The sequence below is a fragment of the Anomaloglossus baeobatrachus genome, chromosome 5 (genome assembly GCF_048569485.1).
Source record: "Anomaloglossus baeobatrachus isolate aAnoBae1 chromosome 5, aAnoBae1.hap1, whole genome shotgun sequence".
Lineage (NCBI taxonomy): Eukaryota > Metazoa > Chordata > Amphibia > Anura > Aromobatidae > Anomaloglossus > Anomaloglossus baeobatrachus.
Genome location: NC_134357.1, coordinates 349558864 through 349576303, shown reverse-complemented (window position 1 = coordinate 349576303; position 17440 = coordinate 349558864). Strand labels below are relative to the sequence as shown.

General features: G+C 42.0%; 1 protein-coding gene across 1 annotated transcript in view; it reads right to left on the bottom strand.

Annotated features, from left to right (window-relative positions):
• LOC142311455 (fer-1-like protein 4) overlaps window positions 1–676 on the bottom strand; it is a 239263-nt gene extending 238587 nt beyond the window's left edge. Inside the window, exon 1 of the mRNA XM_075349905.1 lies at window positions 598–676. Coding sequence (XP_075206020.1) covers window positions 598–676 — 79 coding nt within the window. The remainder of the gene's footprint in view (window positions 1–597) is intronic.
• Between the last annotated feature and the right edge of the window lie 16764 nt (window positions 677–17440).

Genomic DNA, 17440 nt, shown 5'->3' with positions numbered 1-17440 from the left:
TAGTACCATCACATAGGGTGTCACATAGGGTGCTGATGTGATGGTGCTCGATTTCACTCCAGGTGCAAAGAATTATTATTTCTTAGATTCTTTTTGTCGATTGGTCCTAATGCACATAAATACCTGCCTTGATTATCTATTCCATGCCCCAGATTAAGCTTCGGCGAAACATGTGTGTGTGTGTGTGTGTGTGTGTGTGTGTGTGCCCTAACAGATGGGTATATGTACTTGATATTGACTGGCTTTACTTTACCTATTTATTTATATGTTGCCTGACTGTGTGTTTCCTTACTTATGGTTGTTAAGCTATTTATCTCATTCTATTTATTATCTGATTCTAACCAGACAGTGTAGGTATGACTCTCATGATATTAGCCACTCTTCATGTATAATTTTGGTATACATTTCTCCATGTCAATCATGTCTGTTGTGTTCCCCCATTTTTAACTTACTTGGTTCTTTTTAACTTCATTAATACAGTATATATATATATATATATATATATATATATATATATATATTTTATTTTATTTGTGTCTGGCACATATTTCTCTCTGCTTTTTCTTAAATAAATTAGAGTGTAATGCTTGGACTTACCTCTAAAGGTCAAGGTTGCCTGTCTCTCATGTTTTCCTGGAAGATTGGTCACCCTTTTTAGGCTGACACTAAGTGCCATGGTGCCTTGATTAAAGATTTCACATATAAAAGTCCAAAAAGTCACTTATGGTGGTGTCATTCCAGCGTTGTAGGGTATAGTATATATCTGCTGCAAGTTCCAGCTCTGTCCTCCCACCCCAAGTAGCTATGCCTTGGTCGCATACTGGCTTTGCAAGTTCCTCATACACAGTAGACCTGCAGAGCAGGTTCCACACACCTCATTCATGGGCCGTCCGCCTCACACCTCCTCAAATTGTTCTGTTAAATACGTAAATCCACAAGGAGCCTTATCACTTACGTCCAGTCTATTTTTAAGTCTGTACACAGATTCCGTTTTCTGTAGCATTCTTGCAAATCTTCTTCCTCAGGGATTGTTTCCTACAATACATTTTTTTTTAATCAAGAATCAACTCAGAGAATGACACTGTTATTGGGAGTAATGGGGAACAATGAGTGATAATAACTCATTGCATATATATATATATATATATATATATATATATATATATATATATATATATATATATATAGAGAGAGAGAGAGAGAGAGAGAGAGCTTCAATTTCTAGACCAAGGGGTCTTGAGAGAAGAGGAAGCCAGTATCAAAATGAAGTCTCCATGCTTATTCATGTCTCAGCCAGGATCTTGTCTGTGCCGCATATCCCATTGCTTGTAAATTATGGACACCTAGATAGAACCAGATGAGCCTTATTATAAAGTCAATGACTTCCGTTGAGTCTGCCACAACCTTATGGCTTTTGATATAAACAGTGTGACAGTGTGAACATAGGCTAACAGTCACCATGTTGGAGCTGACCAAAAAGATTAGTAGGAGATTGGTCCAACAGCCGTAAAGGTACTCTGCAGCAGTCAGACCAGAGCACTGTTGGTTTCCTCCTACTTGCCAGTATCCCTGCATCCTCTTCTGATTAGTAGGTCTGGTGCTACTTCATTATATATTTAGCTATTGTTCGTATAAACAAGGGATTTATATAATTTATGTTTCTTTGTTGTTAAAGATAAAGTCTTGGGATAGTTACGCTGACGAGCAAAAGGGTAATAATGTTTTGAACTTTTGACTTTCAGGCTCCATATCTCACCTTCCACTACAAGTTCAAATGTGAGACTACCTTCATTTTATAGACAATCATCTTGTCTACTTCATACATAAATTTGACTTGCAACTATTTAACATATGATTAGTTTTGCAGATTCTTGTCGTCACTGCATTGTTACTGTTTTGCTCCTGGTGGTGGAAAAATTGTTTTCTTCCAGTATACTACACATTACAACCTGTTCTCACACATCTCAGTGTGTTATTAGGTTGATTCCAAAGCAAAAGGTCACTAGATTGAATGTAGAGGCAGTCATGAAGAAAATTGCCTAGGAACAGATAAACGGCATCATGCAGCTCATCGATAGCAGTCTCTCAGCCAAGAAAATTGCCATATTGCATCCTGTGAGTGCCATCACAATGGAAGAATACGAAATGAAGTCTGTCCATCTATTCAAAAGCCAAGAGGTGGACGTTCAAGCAAAATATCGGCGTTAAGTTGGCTCATCACAAGGCCTATCCGTTCTGGTGCGACAAACACGGCAGTGGAGGTGGCTCTTATGCTTCATAATAGTGAGATCATAGATGTCCAAGCAAGCACTGTGCAAAGCAAATTACACAAGACTGGAATGGTGGCCCAAGAAAAGGTGAAGAAGCCTCAACATCAATATTGTCATAAGAAACATTGGCTCGAGTTTGTAAAAAGTATGAAAAGGGGACAGTAGAAGATTGGAAATTGGTGATTTAGAGTGATGAGTTGAAAGTCAATGCACCAACATTGGCAGCATATAGAAGAGATCTGGGATCAGATTATGATCGAGACATGCTTGAATCTGATGGAGAGCATGCCTATAAGGATTCGGGCATTGTTGAAAGCCAAAGGTGAATTTAAAAAAATAAAGAAATAATAAAAAAATAATAAAAATTAAAATTTAGATCTTTAGGAGCAAAACAGGAACAATGCAAAGACATGACATGAATTTGCATAACTAATCGTATGCTAAAGAGTTGCAAGTCAAAATTATGAATGAGACAGCCAAGTTGATTGTCTATAAAATGAAGGTAGTCTCACGTTCAAAGCTGTATTGGATAGTGAGTTTTTGAGCCTGAAATGCAAAAGTTCAAAACATTGTTACCCTTTTGCTCCTCAGTGTATTTGTTAACCTCAATATGCACATTGAATGGCTTTCGGCCGTTTGTTTGGCCGGCTCTACCATACACTCATACAGTGCCTCGCGGAAGTAATCGGCCGCCTTGAATTTTTCAACCTTTTCCCACATTTCAGGTTTCAAACATAAAGATAAAAAATGTAATGTTATGGTGAAGAATCAACAATAAGTGGGACACAGTTGTGAAGTTGAACAAAATGTATTGCTTATTTTAAACTTTTGTAAAAAAGAATAAACTGAAAATTGGGGTATTCGGCCCCTTTACTTTCAGTGCAGCAAACTCACTCCAGAAATTCATTGAATGATCCAATGTTGTCCTAAATGACTGATGATGATTAATATAACCCACCTGTGTGTAATCAAGTCTTCGGACAAGTGCACTTGCTCTGTGATAATCTCAGTTTAAAGCACAGAAAGCATCATGAAGACCAAGGAACACAACAGGCAGGTCCGTGATACTGTTGTGGAGAAGTTTAAAGCCGTATTTGGTTACAAAAAGATTTCCAAAACTTTAAACATCCCAAGAAGCACTGTGCAAGTGATCATATTGAAATGGAAGGAGTATCATACTACTGCAAATCTACCAAGACCCGGCCATCCCTCAAAAATTTCATCTCAAACAAGGAGAAGACTGATCAGAGATGCAGCCAAGAGGCCGATGATCACTCTGGATGAACTGCAGAGATCTACAGCTGAGGTTGGAGAGTCTGTCCATAGGACAACAATCATGTAGTCAAAAAGACTGACTGCACTCACCAAACTGAGGTGTGAACAGGTGCATAACTGAACATGACATAAAATACAAAAAAAGACAGTTTGCACTCTGAAAATGCTAAAGTATGGAAACAATGAATGTGTGAATATGGACCTGCATTACTGCCAAGGAAAATCTAAGAAAAATTAGATATTTAGCATATAGAAATGCCCAGTTGCCACTTCACGGCATATCTCGTAACTGGGTACCTACATTATGCTGAAGCCTCTCTCTGGGTTAAAAACCTCCTGTGTATGGGCAAGTAGGAACCTGCTATATAGGATAAGATTACCTGTGGCAAGTGGGGGAGGGGTGCATGGTCAGACATACACAGGAGGTTTTTAACCCAGAGAGAGGCTTCAGCATAGTGTAGGTACCCAGTTACAAGATATGCCATGAAGTGGCAACTGGGCAGATATACAAATGGCCATTTATACATGCTAAATATCTAATTTTTCTTAGATTTTCCTTGGCAGTAATGCAGGTCCATGTTCACACATTCATGGTTTCCATACTTTAGCATTAACAAAGTGCAAACTGTCTTTTTTTGTATCATAGGACAACAATCAGTCGTACACTGCATAAATCTGGCCTTTATGGAAGAATGGCAAGAAGAAAGCCATTTCTCAACGATATCCATAAAAAGTGTCAATTAAAGTTTGCCACAAGCCACCTGGGAGACACACCAAACATGTGGAAGAAGGTGCTCTGGTCAGATGAAACCAAAATCGAACTTTTTGGGCACAATGCCAAACGATATGTTTGCCGTTAAAGCAACACAGCTCATCACCCTGAACACACCATCCTCACTGTCAAACATGGTGGTGGCGGCATCATGGTTTGGGCCTGCTTTTCTTCAGCAAGGACAGGGAAGATGGTTAAAACTGATGGGAAGATGGATGGAGCCATACAGGATCATTTTTGAAGAAAACCTGTTGGAGTCTGCAAAAGACCTGAGACTGGGACGGAGATTTGTCTTTCAACAAGACAATGATCCCAAACATAAAGCAAAATGTACAGTGGAATGGTTCACAAATAACTGTATCCATGTCTTAGAATGGCCAAGTCAAAGTCCAGACCTGAATCCAATTGAGAATCTGTGGAAAGAGCTGAAAACTGCTGTTCACAAACGCTCTCCATCCAACCTCACTCAGCTCCAGCTGTTTGCGAAGGAATAATGGCCAAGAATGTCAGTCTCTCGATGTGCAAAACTGATAGAGACATACCGCAAGCGACTTGCAGCTGTAATCGCAGCAAAAGGCGGCGCTACAAAGTATTAACTTAAAGGGGCCGAATAATATTGCACGCCCCACTTTTCAGTTTATTATTTTTATAAAAGTATTAAATAAGCAAGACATTTCTTTCAACTTCCCAATTGTCTCCCACTTGTTGTTGATTCTTCACTATAAAATTATTTTTTTTTATCTTTACGGGACCGAATACTTTCGCAAGGCACTGTATATACCATACACCATGGGCGGACATATCATTGGCTCTAGAGGTAAGGGAACTCATTTCTGCGTCCAAAGCAGGTGAAATTGTGCATTTTGATGAGTTATGGGTCTTAAAAGGATCCCATATACTGATCTTGGACGTGAGCCTTTTTTAGTCTGTGTTCGCCAGTGCCATATACTCTTCTAAGTTATCTATGAAAGTGCTGTTGCCAGTTATGTCTGTTGATGGCTTATCTCAAGGAGTGCAATAGTATCGGTAGTCCAAAAATGAGACATGCCAAATCCTTAAAGGGGTTTTCCCTTGAAGAAAGTTAATTTTAAAGTTGATTTTTAATCCATAGACCTTGGAATAATAATAATTTATACAGTTGGATGTGTTTAAAAATTTTTTCTTCTACTGAGACAATGTTATAAATGTGCCCCTGCAATGTGCTGTGTAATGGCCATGTCTGACTATACAGGGACATGGTCTGATCATACCACATCTCCTGGGCAGGGGAGGACACAGAGGAGAGTATACAGATAGCACAACACAAGATCATAGCTGATTCTTCTTGTGAGGTAAAATATTTCCCTGCCTGTTTTTAAAAATATTTTACCTCAAAGAAAAAATAATTTTCTATCCAATGCTGTAATATTTGTATACGTTTTTACTTCCTCCCCAGCCTAGACGATGTGGTATGACCAGACTGTGTCCCTGTACGGTCAGACACGGCCATTACACAGAACATAACAGAAACACATATATAAGATTATCTCAGCACAGAAGCACATTTTTAAGCACATCCAATTATGAAAATGATTATTCCATGATCTATTAATTAAAATGAACTTTGTGGGAATACACCTTTATCATCCTAAACAATCAATTGTTCGGGGCTTCCATACACATTATAGTGTTGCCGATCCCATTCAAATTAGTAGGTTCGGCTGACATTAATCTATGTGTATTGGGGCTTTAGAGATAATTGTCACGCAAATGCAGGTCAAAGAAAAATAATGATTTTGCAATCCCTTTAGAGAAACAGAAATATGATTTCTAAAAGAGTCCTGTTCATTTTCAGCAATAAGTGTTGGACTGTATACTGCTGATATATGATAAAGCTGAAGTGCTGCTAGAGAACAAATCAAGTTTGACAGCGGTTTTAGATGTGGTAAATTTTTTCATACAAATTTGCTTCTACTTTGTAACATTATATATTTTATATTACTGGAGGATTGCTCTTATTCCATTTATATCATTTTTATATATTGTTTTATAATAGTATTTAAAGGGAACCAATCACCAGGATTTTCGTATATAACCTAAAGCCAGTGCTATACTGGCACTATCAGGCTGATTCTCTACATACCGTTAGTGGTCAGCTCGGATGTATAGGTTTTGAAATCCAAGAAAGTAAAGTTTATAAAATTAGCTGCTTGTTGAGTGACAGCAGCTGAGAATCAAATAATATCTGAGGGGGAATTTATAGTTATCCCCTCCCCCTGTTAGAATTAGCATAAGTATGATACAATCAACCTAGCAGGACCTGTGTGAGGTCATACCCATGTGACCAGAAGGGGCAGGGCCTCAGCCAACAAAGCTGGATACCAAGTCACTTGGGTATGATCTCACACAGGTCCTGCAACAGTCAAAGTGAACCATTTGTATAACATTTATGCTAATTCTAACAGAAGGAGGGGATAACTATGAATATATTATCTGATCCTCAGCTGCTGTCACAAAACAAGCAGCTAATTTTATAAACTTTACTTTCTTGGATTTCAAAACCTAAACATCCGAGCTGACCACTACAGGTATGTATAGAGTCAGCCTGATAGTGCCAGTATAGCACTGGCTTTAGGTTATATATGAAAATCCTGATCATTGGTTGCCTTTAATCCTTTGTATAATATTCTCTATTCATACCAGTATACTGATGAAGACTCCAGGTTGCTGCTGAAACGTTTTGTGAAATTACTAGACTTATGTTATTCATAGTAAACTGATTCTTCTACTGATCCCTCTGCATGATGTGTTGGTTGGCGGTCATATTCCTCTTACAGCTCATACCGATAGAACAGCAATCAGCGGTTTACACACCCAATCTCAGCCTGAATAAGGACAACTCTTTCAAGTATTCTCTGACTTTGATTTTTATCTCGATGGTTTCCCTGGGTGGGGACACCATGAAACACTTTTGAATCTTTTTGCTGCTTATCAGTGTAAACTTTGCTAGGCTCCTAAAGGCAAAGAAGCCACTTGGATTCTATGGTTTCAAGTGTAGCCTTTTCATTAGCTTGTTCCAATTTTTGTGCTTTCAATCTAAATTAGAGACGAGATCAAAGTGCTTATCAATTAGTCATGACTGAATAGTAAATATACGGGTTCAGATTATTCATAACGAATCCCAAAGTACTATTCCAGTATTCGTCATAAATAACAACCTAATACAAGTCAGTGGGGAGCCTGAGCATTTTTCTTGAGGATTTCCCAGAAAAATGCTCTGGCTCGCCATTGACTTTCATCAGGTTCATTATTCTTGACGAATACCGGAATAGTACTTTTGGATTTGTTATGAATAATCCGAAGCCAAATAGTTAGTTTTCACTCATCACTACATATCATTTAATTCCAGAATTATTAGACTGAAAAAGTATATGCACATTTTTTTTTATACCACCCTATACTTCATAGATCAGTAAAATTGTTGTATGTATCCAGGAACTGGTTGTCTTTTTCTGTTCACCATCACATTCCTCTGTATTAGTGACGGTATGACTCATTCTTGGCTGTCCTGTATTTTATGAGTAAAGTATGTCCCATTTAGTCTAGGTAGAAATATAACTTTGAGGGAAGGGCAAGGCTGTAAGTGAAACTAAATAAGTGGTCTTACTGTCTGCATAATGGGGCAGTAATACAGGGTGAGCTGCAAAGCTACTCTATACTAGTGCAGAATACATACATACTTGTATTTGACTTAAAAGGGGTTATTATGGACTTTTTTTTCCCTATGAGGCTAAGCACTTCTTGGCAGGGAGTTACTAGCTAACTAACTCTTCAGTCAAGTGGCAGTCTCTCCCAGCTCACAGCTGTTCATGTGCCAGCGCTGCTTTTTCTGCTTCCTATGATGTTCCGTGACAAGGCAGTTCTCTCTCTGCTGCTCTGATCTTTTGACTGGGTATCACTGCAGACGTCATGTTGAGTGACAGTTGGCACCCCATTGCATTAGACTGATCCAGCTGTCAATCAGCATGACGTCAACAGAGACGCCCTGACGACAGAGTAGTGCAGAACAGAGAATAGTTCATATGGAAGAAAGAAAGCGGCACTCTCCATCGCCAATGAGTAAAAATCCAATTAATTTAAACATGCAGAGAAGAGGCTGGGTGCGGGCTCTCTGAGGACTACGGCCATTTTGCTTGTCCTACCCCCTGCATATTCTAAGCTGGCACCCTTTAGTGACTTTCATGTGGCACTAAAGGGTGTTTAGCCTTGTATTTAGCTAAATAAATAAATAATTAAATAATTAAAAAATGACTTGGGGTCCCAACCCATTTATGATAGCCAGCTAGGGTAAAGCAGACAGCTGCAGCCTGCAGACAACAGCTGGCAGCTTCACCTTGACTGATAATCCAAAACGGAGGGCACCCCAGGCTGGTTTTTAAATTTATTATAAATAATTAATTTATGTTTATATTGAGTGATACTGCACCCAATCTCCCTGGGTTCACAGCACAGCAATGTGAGCTGCAGTAAGCTCAGCGTCACTGAACGCAGGAAGCTGGCTGACAGCCGTTCTGTGCATGTGACCACCATCTTTTGAGAAGGAGAAGGAGGGATCGCAGGGGATCAACGCTGCTCAAGGTACCGAGGACACCGGGGAACACCTTGGGGGAGGTTATAGAGGGTGACCTAGCTGGATATGGGGAGGAGCTTTCTGTCGCATCTGTCATGTGACAGAAGAGGAGGATGAATGTGGCTGTCATGCCACACGTGCACCACCATCTTGGATTATTGAAAGGGGGTTAGGGATTGGGGGGGCACTTTGTCGACACCGGGAGACCAGGGGAGGAGATTTATCTCCCATCTGACATGTTTGATCATGCCAGGTAGGATATAAATCATTTACTGTAACGTGACCATCTTTATATGGTGCATAATGGTGATCATGTGACCGGGAAAAAACGGCCGGAATCATGATCTCCAAGGTCTCAGCTACTCCTGTAGCTGAAACCCCGGAGATTTTCCGACGCTGGAGGGCGCTATTTACTTTTTTTCTTGCCGCCATTTTAAAATGGCGGATTGGAATAAGTATATTGTTCTGACGCCGTTTTAATCCGTATGGCCATCGTAAATGGGTTAATGGAGGACACACATGATCACCTCACTCCTGCTGCCACCACCTCCCTGCAGTGGTGACCCTGCTCTTGCATCCTGTGGGTCCTCTCCACTGCAATTTCAAAAATCAATATTACATATGAAAATAAGCAACTCTGTAAGATATCTTATCAGACAAATCTGCTTCTTTCTCTGCCAGAATTGATCAGTCATTATCACAATTCTGAGGTAAAATCTGTAATCAGTGAAGACTTTCCCATTACTGATGGAGAAGATGGCAGCTGTTACTGATTAGATTCTTTGACAAAGGGATTTACTAGAGGAAGAGGAAGGAGATAGAGACAGATGGAGGAGCTAGAGGTAGAACTCTGCCCCCTATGTCCTCTTCTATCTACATAGAATCTCATCAGCACGTCCAACCTCATTCGGCAGTGGAGCAGTGTCACAGGAGGCAGGGTCGCAGCTAAAGGACATCAGCGGTGGCAGCACCAGGGCCCAGGGCTGGGAGGAGTGGGTATTGCTACGGTGCGATATGAGCGCCATTGATTTACGGGCAGTGGACTTGATGGTCTTCAGAAAAATGGCTGTGGAGGCAGAGCATGCACAAACTGAGATCTCAGAGAACTGAGTTCTCAATATGTGTGTGCGCTGCTTCCGACACAATGAACTTCAGGAAAATGGCTGCATAGAGGGAGAATGCGCAGATTTAGATCTTGGCTCTCCAAAATCTCATTTTGTATGTGTGCTGCCTTGGCAGCAATTTTTCTGAAGCTCATCAAGTCCACTGCCTAGAGATCAATGGCACCCGCATCTCATTGCCACGACACCTCCTCCCAGCCGTGGGTCCGCAAAATTGGCCCACTCGTGCAGCAGGCACCGCCGTTTTTCAGGGGCAACCCTGCTCCACCTCCGTGCCCCGTTGTGAGCTATATCTGGATTATAAGATGAGGGTTCAGGGTACTGCACCTCACCATAGGTGCAGTATTCATCCCGGGTAAAGAGGAGGTCATTGCCAGTAAACAACCACAATCCACCACCATACATAGTTAGATGCCCTCTCACTGGGACTGGGCTAGGATAGAGACATTGGAGGGTAGTCATCATTAATGTAGTTGACCCTCTGCACCCTAGTTCAGGAACCTGGGGGGAGGAGCTTAAAACAAACATTCAGGTAGTTACAGTTAAGGGGGCTTTACACGCAATGACATATCTAACGATATGACGTCGTGGTCACAGATTTTGTGACGCACATCCGGCGTCGTTAGCGAAGTCGTTGCGTGTAACAGCTACGAGCGAGTGTTAACGATCAAAAATACTCACCTAATCGTTGATCGTTGACACGTCGTTCATTTTTAAAATCTCGTTGGTCATTGTGGACGTAGGTTGTTCATCGTTCCTGAGCCAGCACACATCGCTAAGTGTGACACCCCGGGAATGACAGACAACAGCTTACCTGCATCCTGCGGCAACGAGGTGGGCGTATCGTTAATGCGGCTGCTCTCCGACCCTCCGCTTCTATTGGTCGGCCACTGTGTGACGGCGCACGAACCTCCCCCTTAACAAAGAGGTTGTTCGCCTCCCACAGCAACGTCGCTAGGAAGGTAAATGTAAGAAAAAAGGTATACCAAACACGGGATCACCACAATTATATGTTACATAGAAATATTATTTTATTGCACACAAAAACAACACATGTCTCCCATCAGGAGTGTCGGACACACAAGGATTCGATTAAAAACACTTAAAAAATGCCCATGGCATAATAAACCAACACATTGGGAAACATTAATATCAATGTTATTATACAAAATACAGATTGCTTCTCCCCATGTACAATAAGTACACCTATATTTTTTAAAGATGATACATTGGCCTTGTACCGTTTTATATATTAAGTACCACAGTTAGTCCTATTGTATCACAGACCAAAACAAGCCCACTATCTATAGCCTATATAGGGTCCCTAGGGAACTGCCTAAGGTCCTTGTGAGATGCTGTAGAAAGACCCAGTATCAATCAAAAGATCTTACACACTATCACAGACTGTATAGGTCTGTCTTTATCAGCACTAATATCAGATGGCCATTTAAACATCACTAGTGATGTGTCACACTAAAGGTCCAGTCACACTAAGCAACTTACCAGCGATCCCAACAACGATAGGAATCGCTGGTAAGTTGCTAGGAGGTTGCTGGTGAGATGTCACACTGCGACGCTCCAGCGATCCCACCAGCAACCTGACCTGGCAGGGATCGCTGGAGCGTGGCTACACGAGTTGCTGGTGAGCTCACCAGCAACCAGTGACCAGCCCCCAGTCTCCTAGTTACAGCACACATCAGGTTAATTAACCCGATGTGTGCTGCAGCTAAATGTGCACAGAGCAGGGAGCAGCGCACACTGAGCGCTGGCTCCTTGCTCTCCTAGTTACAGCACACATCGGGTTAATTGCCTGATGTGTCCTGCAGCTAAATGTGCACAGAGCAGGGAGCAGCGCACACTGCTTAGTGCTGTCTCCTTGCTCTCCTAGTTACAGCACACATCGGGTTAATTACCTGATGTGTGCTGCAGCTACATGTGCACAGAGCAGGAGCCGGCACTGACAGTGAGAGTGGAGGAGGCTGGTATCAAAGGTAAATATCGGGTAACCAAGGACAGGGCTTCTTGGTTACCCGATGTTTACATTAGTTACCAGCCTCAGCAGAAGCCGGCTCCTGCTGCCTGCACATTAGTTGTTGCTGTCTCGCTGTCACACACAGCGATCTGTGCTTCACAGCAGGACAGCAACAACTAAAAAATGGCCCAGGACATTCAGCAACAACCAACGACCGCACAGCAGGGGCCAGGTTGTTGCTGGATGTCACACACAGCAACATCGCTAGCAACGTCACAAAAGTTGTTCGTTACCAGCGATGTTGCTAGCGATGTTGCTTAGTGTGACGGGGCCTTAAGTCACAATGCCCACAGTTCATGAAGAGGATAACTATGCTTTAAATGACGCAATATAGAACTATGGAGTTCTACACAATCTGCTACTTAGTCACTCAGGACAGACCAATGCCTTATGCTGATACATAGCATTCAGCCATGCCAATCTATACTCACTGTCCGTGACACATCGCTAGGATGAGGAGAGCCATACATACTATATATACTGTATGGCTCTCCTCATCCTAGCGATGTGTCACGGACAGTGAGTATAGATTGGCATGGCTGAATGCTATGTATCAGCATAAGGCATTGGTCTGTCCTGAGTGACTAAGTAGCAGATTGTGTAGAACTCCATAGTTCTATATTGCGTCATTTAAAGCATAGTTATCCTCTTCATGAACTGTGGGCATTGTGACTTAGTGTGACACATCGCTAGTGATGTTTAAATGGCCGTCTGATATTAGTGCTGATAAAGACAGACCTATACAGTCTGTGATAGTGTGTAAGATCTTTTGATTGATACTGGGTCTTTCTACAGCATCTCACAAGGACCTTAGGCAGTTCCCTAGGGACCCTATATAGGCTATAGATAGTGGGCTTGTTTTGGTCTGTGATACAATAGGACTAACTGTGGTACTTAATATATAAAACGATACAAGGCCAATGTATCATCTTTAAAAAATATAGGTGTACTTATTGTACATGGGGAGAAGCAATCTGTATTTTGTATAATAACATTGATATTAATGTTTCCCAATGTGTTGGTTTATTATGCCATGGGCATTTTTTAAGTGTTTTTAATCGAATCCTTGTGTGTCCGACACTCCTGATGGGAGACATGTGTTGTTTTTGTGTGCAATAAAATAATATTTCTATGTAACATATAATTGTGGTGATCCCGTGTTTGGTATACCTTTTTTCTTACATTTGCGTAGTTTTGTATACCTGGAGATCCCACGGGTTGGTGCCCTTCCCCCCCCTTCTTTGTCTATACGTCGCTAGGAAGGTAAGTTCATGTGACGGGTGTTAGCGATATTGTGCGCCACGGGCAGCGATTTGCCCGAGACGCACAAACGACGGGGGCGGGTGCTTTCACGAGCGACGTCGCTAGCGATGTCGCTGCGTGTAAAGCAGCATTTAGTGAGCAACCAGGAAACAAGTGAGACGCAGGAGGACACGGTCGCTGAGGGGAGAGCTGATAGCTCCCTCAGGACCAGCGCACACTGCAGGGTGCGGAGCCCTAGGCTGGTGGGCACTGCAAGTCCTGCCAGCAGAATCCGTTGGGCAGAGGATTTCAAGTCTTCTGACCCACACACAGTGCCCGGGGCACAGCAGCACATAGAGCCAGGGGTCGTGACCATAGGGCGGCCTCATCTACGGACTCGCACTGCCTGCTATACGGGACGGGGAAAGAAACCATCCCCAGGACTTGGATCCCAGTGTAGCTTCAAGCCACAGGGACTCTCACAACACGGCGCAGGGAGGAATGACTCACTGAAAGAAACACCGGTTCTGACATCCGAACTATCCGGGATCCGCTGGAGCCCATGACAGCAGAGTATGGCAGTCCAAAGGAGGTGACATCTCAGTGAGCATAGAACTTAAACTGCAACCGATGTCGTCGTCTAATCCTTCCCGCGCCCCGCACTCCTTCATTAGAGTGGACTACTACTCCCCACATCCTACCTGGGGCCTAAGCTATGCCTGTGGAGAGCTCTACCATCTGAGCTGTGTTATCATCCGCCTCGGAGAAGACCTCCTGCAGTGGCGGCTAATACCTGGCCGCACACCACAGATGGCGTCATGAATAACTACTCCCATCATCCCCATCTCCCCTTTTCATTGATACCGACGGGGTCAGGGAACCGGCCGGCCCAGGCTGCTGTGACATCCCAAACCCTCACCGGCCCAGTGACAAGTAACCACAAGACCCCATGGGCGCGTCAGATGCACCCCCATTTTCTCCCCAATTTTGGGAGAAAAAAAGTGCATCTTATAATCCGAACAATACCGTAATTGAAATAGTGTCTAGGCAGTTATACATGTAAAAAAGTCAAGTCAATTAGCAATTGAATGGAGCAGAACAGCTAGACCCTTCAATAAAGGAAAGCAGACGACCCCAAAAGAATAGAACCCCAAAGACCCCGTGAGACTCAAAGCAATAAGGGTTGGTAAGTGCTAGGCTCTCACACAACCCTTATTGTTTTGGGTCTTTTCAGTGCGATTCTTTTCGGGGGTATCTGCTTTTCTTGGTGAAGGAAGTCTGCCATATACTACGATAAAGTACCGTATGTAAACATTTGAGGAAGAAATAACTCCTCCTAGTGTATTGACCCCCAGGCAACATGAGGGCAAAAAGAAAAAGCTATTCTGTCGAGTACAAGAAAGAAATCATGGAGGACTGCCAGGGCAAACATGTTACAGCTTTCTGCAAAGAGAAGTTGTTGGATATCCAATGGTCCAAAATGGTGAACAGAGTATGATAACCATAGTCAACAGGTTACAAGGGAAATGCTAAGAAGCGCAAATGTGGGTCAGGTGGGCAACACTTGTTTCCTGAGCTGGAAGACATGATCTGTGAATGGGTTGCTGACTGGAGAGCAAAGGCTTTGGCCATGAGAATGCATGTAGATTATTAATCATGGAAAAATAAGACATCCCTTGAAAACAAAGCTCTAATGCATCTTTTCGAGAAAAAAATAATTTACAATCCTGTCTTTTTTTAGGAGACACACGGTATATTCATCTGTAAAGGGAAGCTTCAGACATCTCACCTTGCATTTGGTGATTAGTCTAGATATCCCTCTTGTTAAGTACAGTTTCTTTAAAAAGTTTTCCCAGTTTTTTCTTTTTTGTCGTGTAAAAAAATCATACCAAGAAGAATCCTTTCAGAACATTTTCCACCTTTAATGTCACACAATCTGATTAATTCAGTTGAAAAATAAACTGAAATCTTTTCAACTCGAAAAAGAGAAATAAAGAACTAAAATAATGAGGTAGCATCTGTGGAAAGGCCTCTGCAGGTTAACCCACAGATTTTCTGTAGATTCAGGTCTGGGCTCTGGTTGCGCGATTCCAAATCTTTGATCCTCTTCTGGCGAAGCCATTCTTTTGTTATTGTTCATATATGCTTCAGGCCATTGTCTTGCTTCCTCTACATCTTCAGCTTTTCATCAGAGGCATGATGGTTTTATTGCAAAATTTAATGATATTTGGAACTGTTCATAATTCTTTCCACCTTGATTAAATAATCCCCAGTTCCAGCTGCAAAAAAACATCCCCAGGTCCAGCTGCCAAAAAAAGCCCCAAATCATAATACTGCCTCCACCATGCTTTACTGTGGGTATTGGTTTCTTTTGGTGATGTGCTATGCTGACTTTGTGCCAAACATACAGTACCTTTTGGAATAAAAAAGCCCAAAAGTTCAACCTAGTCTCATCAGACCATAACCACTTTTCCCACATGCTTTTGGCAGACTTGATGTAAGTTTTGGCAAAACCTAGCCAAACTTTACAGGACAGACATATGAACAATATGGGAGACTGTTATTACAAGCAGTAAACAACCAGTACTTGCCAGAAAATCCTGCAGCTCCTTTAATGTTGTTATAGGACTCTAGGCAACCTCATCAATTTTTGAGGAATGTCCATTTTTAGGTAATGTCACTGTTGTGCCAAATTTAAGCTACTTCTTCAAAGTGTTCTTCTAATTCCATGGAAATTGTACCCCTCTTCTTACTAATGATGTCCAACAATGAGATGTCCTTGCTGTGTTATAAGCGGTTTACAGCTCTTGGTGTTTGCGGTAAAATTTAACTTGAAAAAATGTCAGGAAGACTAGAACGGAAACTTTATGTGGGGTTAATCAGAATCTCTTAAAATGATGGCAGCTGTGCATTGACTACTGCTTTAACATTAGTTTAAATATGATTGGATAATTCTGAACAAAACCACATCCCCAGTTGTAAAAGGGTGCGGACATTTATGCAACCACATTATTTTAATTTTATTTAATTTCCCACATCAAAATTATTTCAGTGTGTTTCTCATTGGATTTGTACAGATTATGGGAGAAATTAAAAGGTGGAAAAAACCCCAGAAATTATTCTTTTTTTTACATTAAAAAATCATGGCATTTTAAATGTGTAGACTTTATATACAGTGTGTCCACCCATATTCTGTCCACCGCCATTAACTTGAGAACGGCGGCAGCTATAGGCATAGAAGTGGTGTCTAGGTATAGTAAAGTAACCATGCGCTACGCAATCAAACCACCTATAGCGCCACTTGGTGGAACACAAAGGAGTTAGCATTTTTATGTCGAAAACGGAACGAGATAGAGAAAAAAAAATGAATTACAAAGTTGTAGGGCATCATCAATTTAATATGAATTGACACCTTGCATACCGAAATGCTATGATATGAAACCCATGACCCCCCCCCCCAAAAAAAACATTGAATGCTGGTCACGCATATGGCGCTCATTTAACTTTGATGCTCAAAGTGGCCACCGTCAGCTGCAATGCACATCTGGACTCTGGACAGCATACTGTATCTTGCTGCACGTTGTGCAATATGGTAGGTGACACGTTTGCACAAGCATCTGTAATACGTCGTCGTAGGTCCTGCAATGTTGGTGGAGGGGTCGCATATACCTGCTGTTTAATGTGACCTCACAGAAAGACGTCCAAAGGGGTCAGGTCAGGTGAGCGTGGAGGCAACTCCACGCAGCCACCATACCCAATGACTTGTAGGAAGGTCTCCATGCGGTATCGCTTCACGTCCGCAGCCTTGTGAGTTTTACACATTCTAATTATAGCATTTCTGTATGCAAGGTGTCGATTCGTATGGAATTGATGATGCCCTACAACTTTGTAATTCCCTTTTTTCTCTATCTCGTTGCGTTTTCGAGATAAAAATGCAACTCCATTGTTTTCCACCAGGTGGCGCTAAATATAGGTGGTTTCATTGCGTAGTGCATGGATAATTTACTGTACCTAGACACCACTTCTATGCCTATAGCTGTTGCCGTTCTCAAATTAATGGCGGTGGACAGGATATGGGTGAACACACTGTATTCATTGTGCCATTATCATATAGCACAT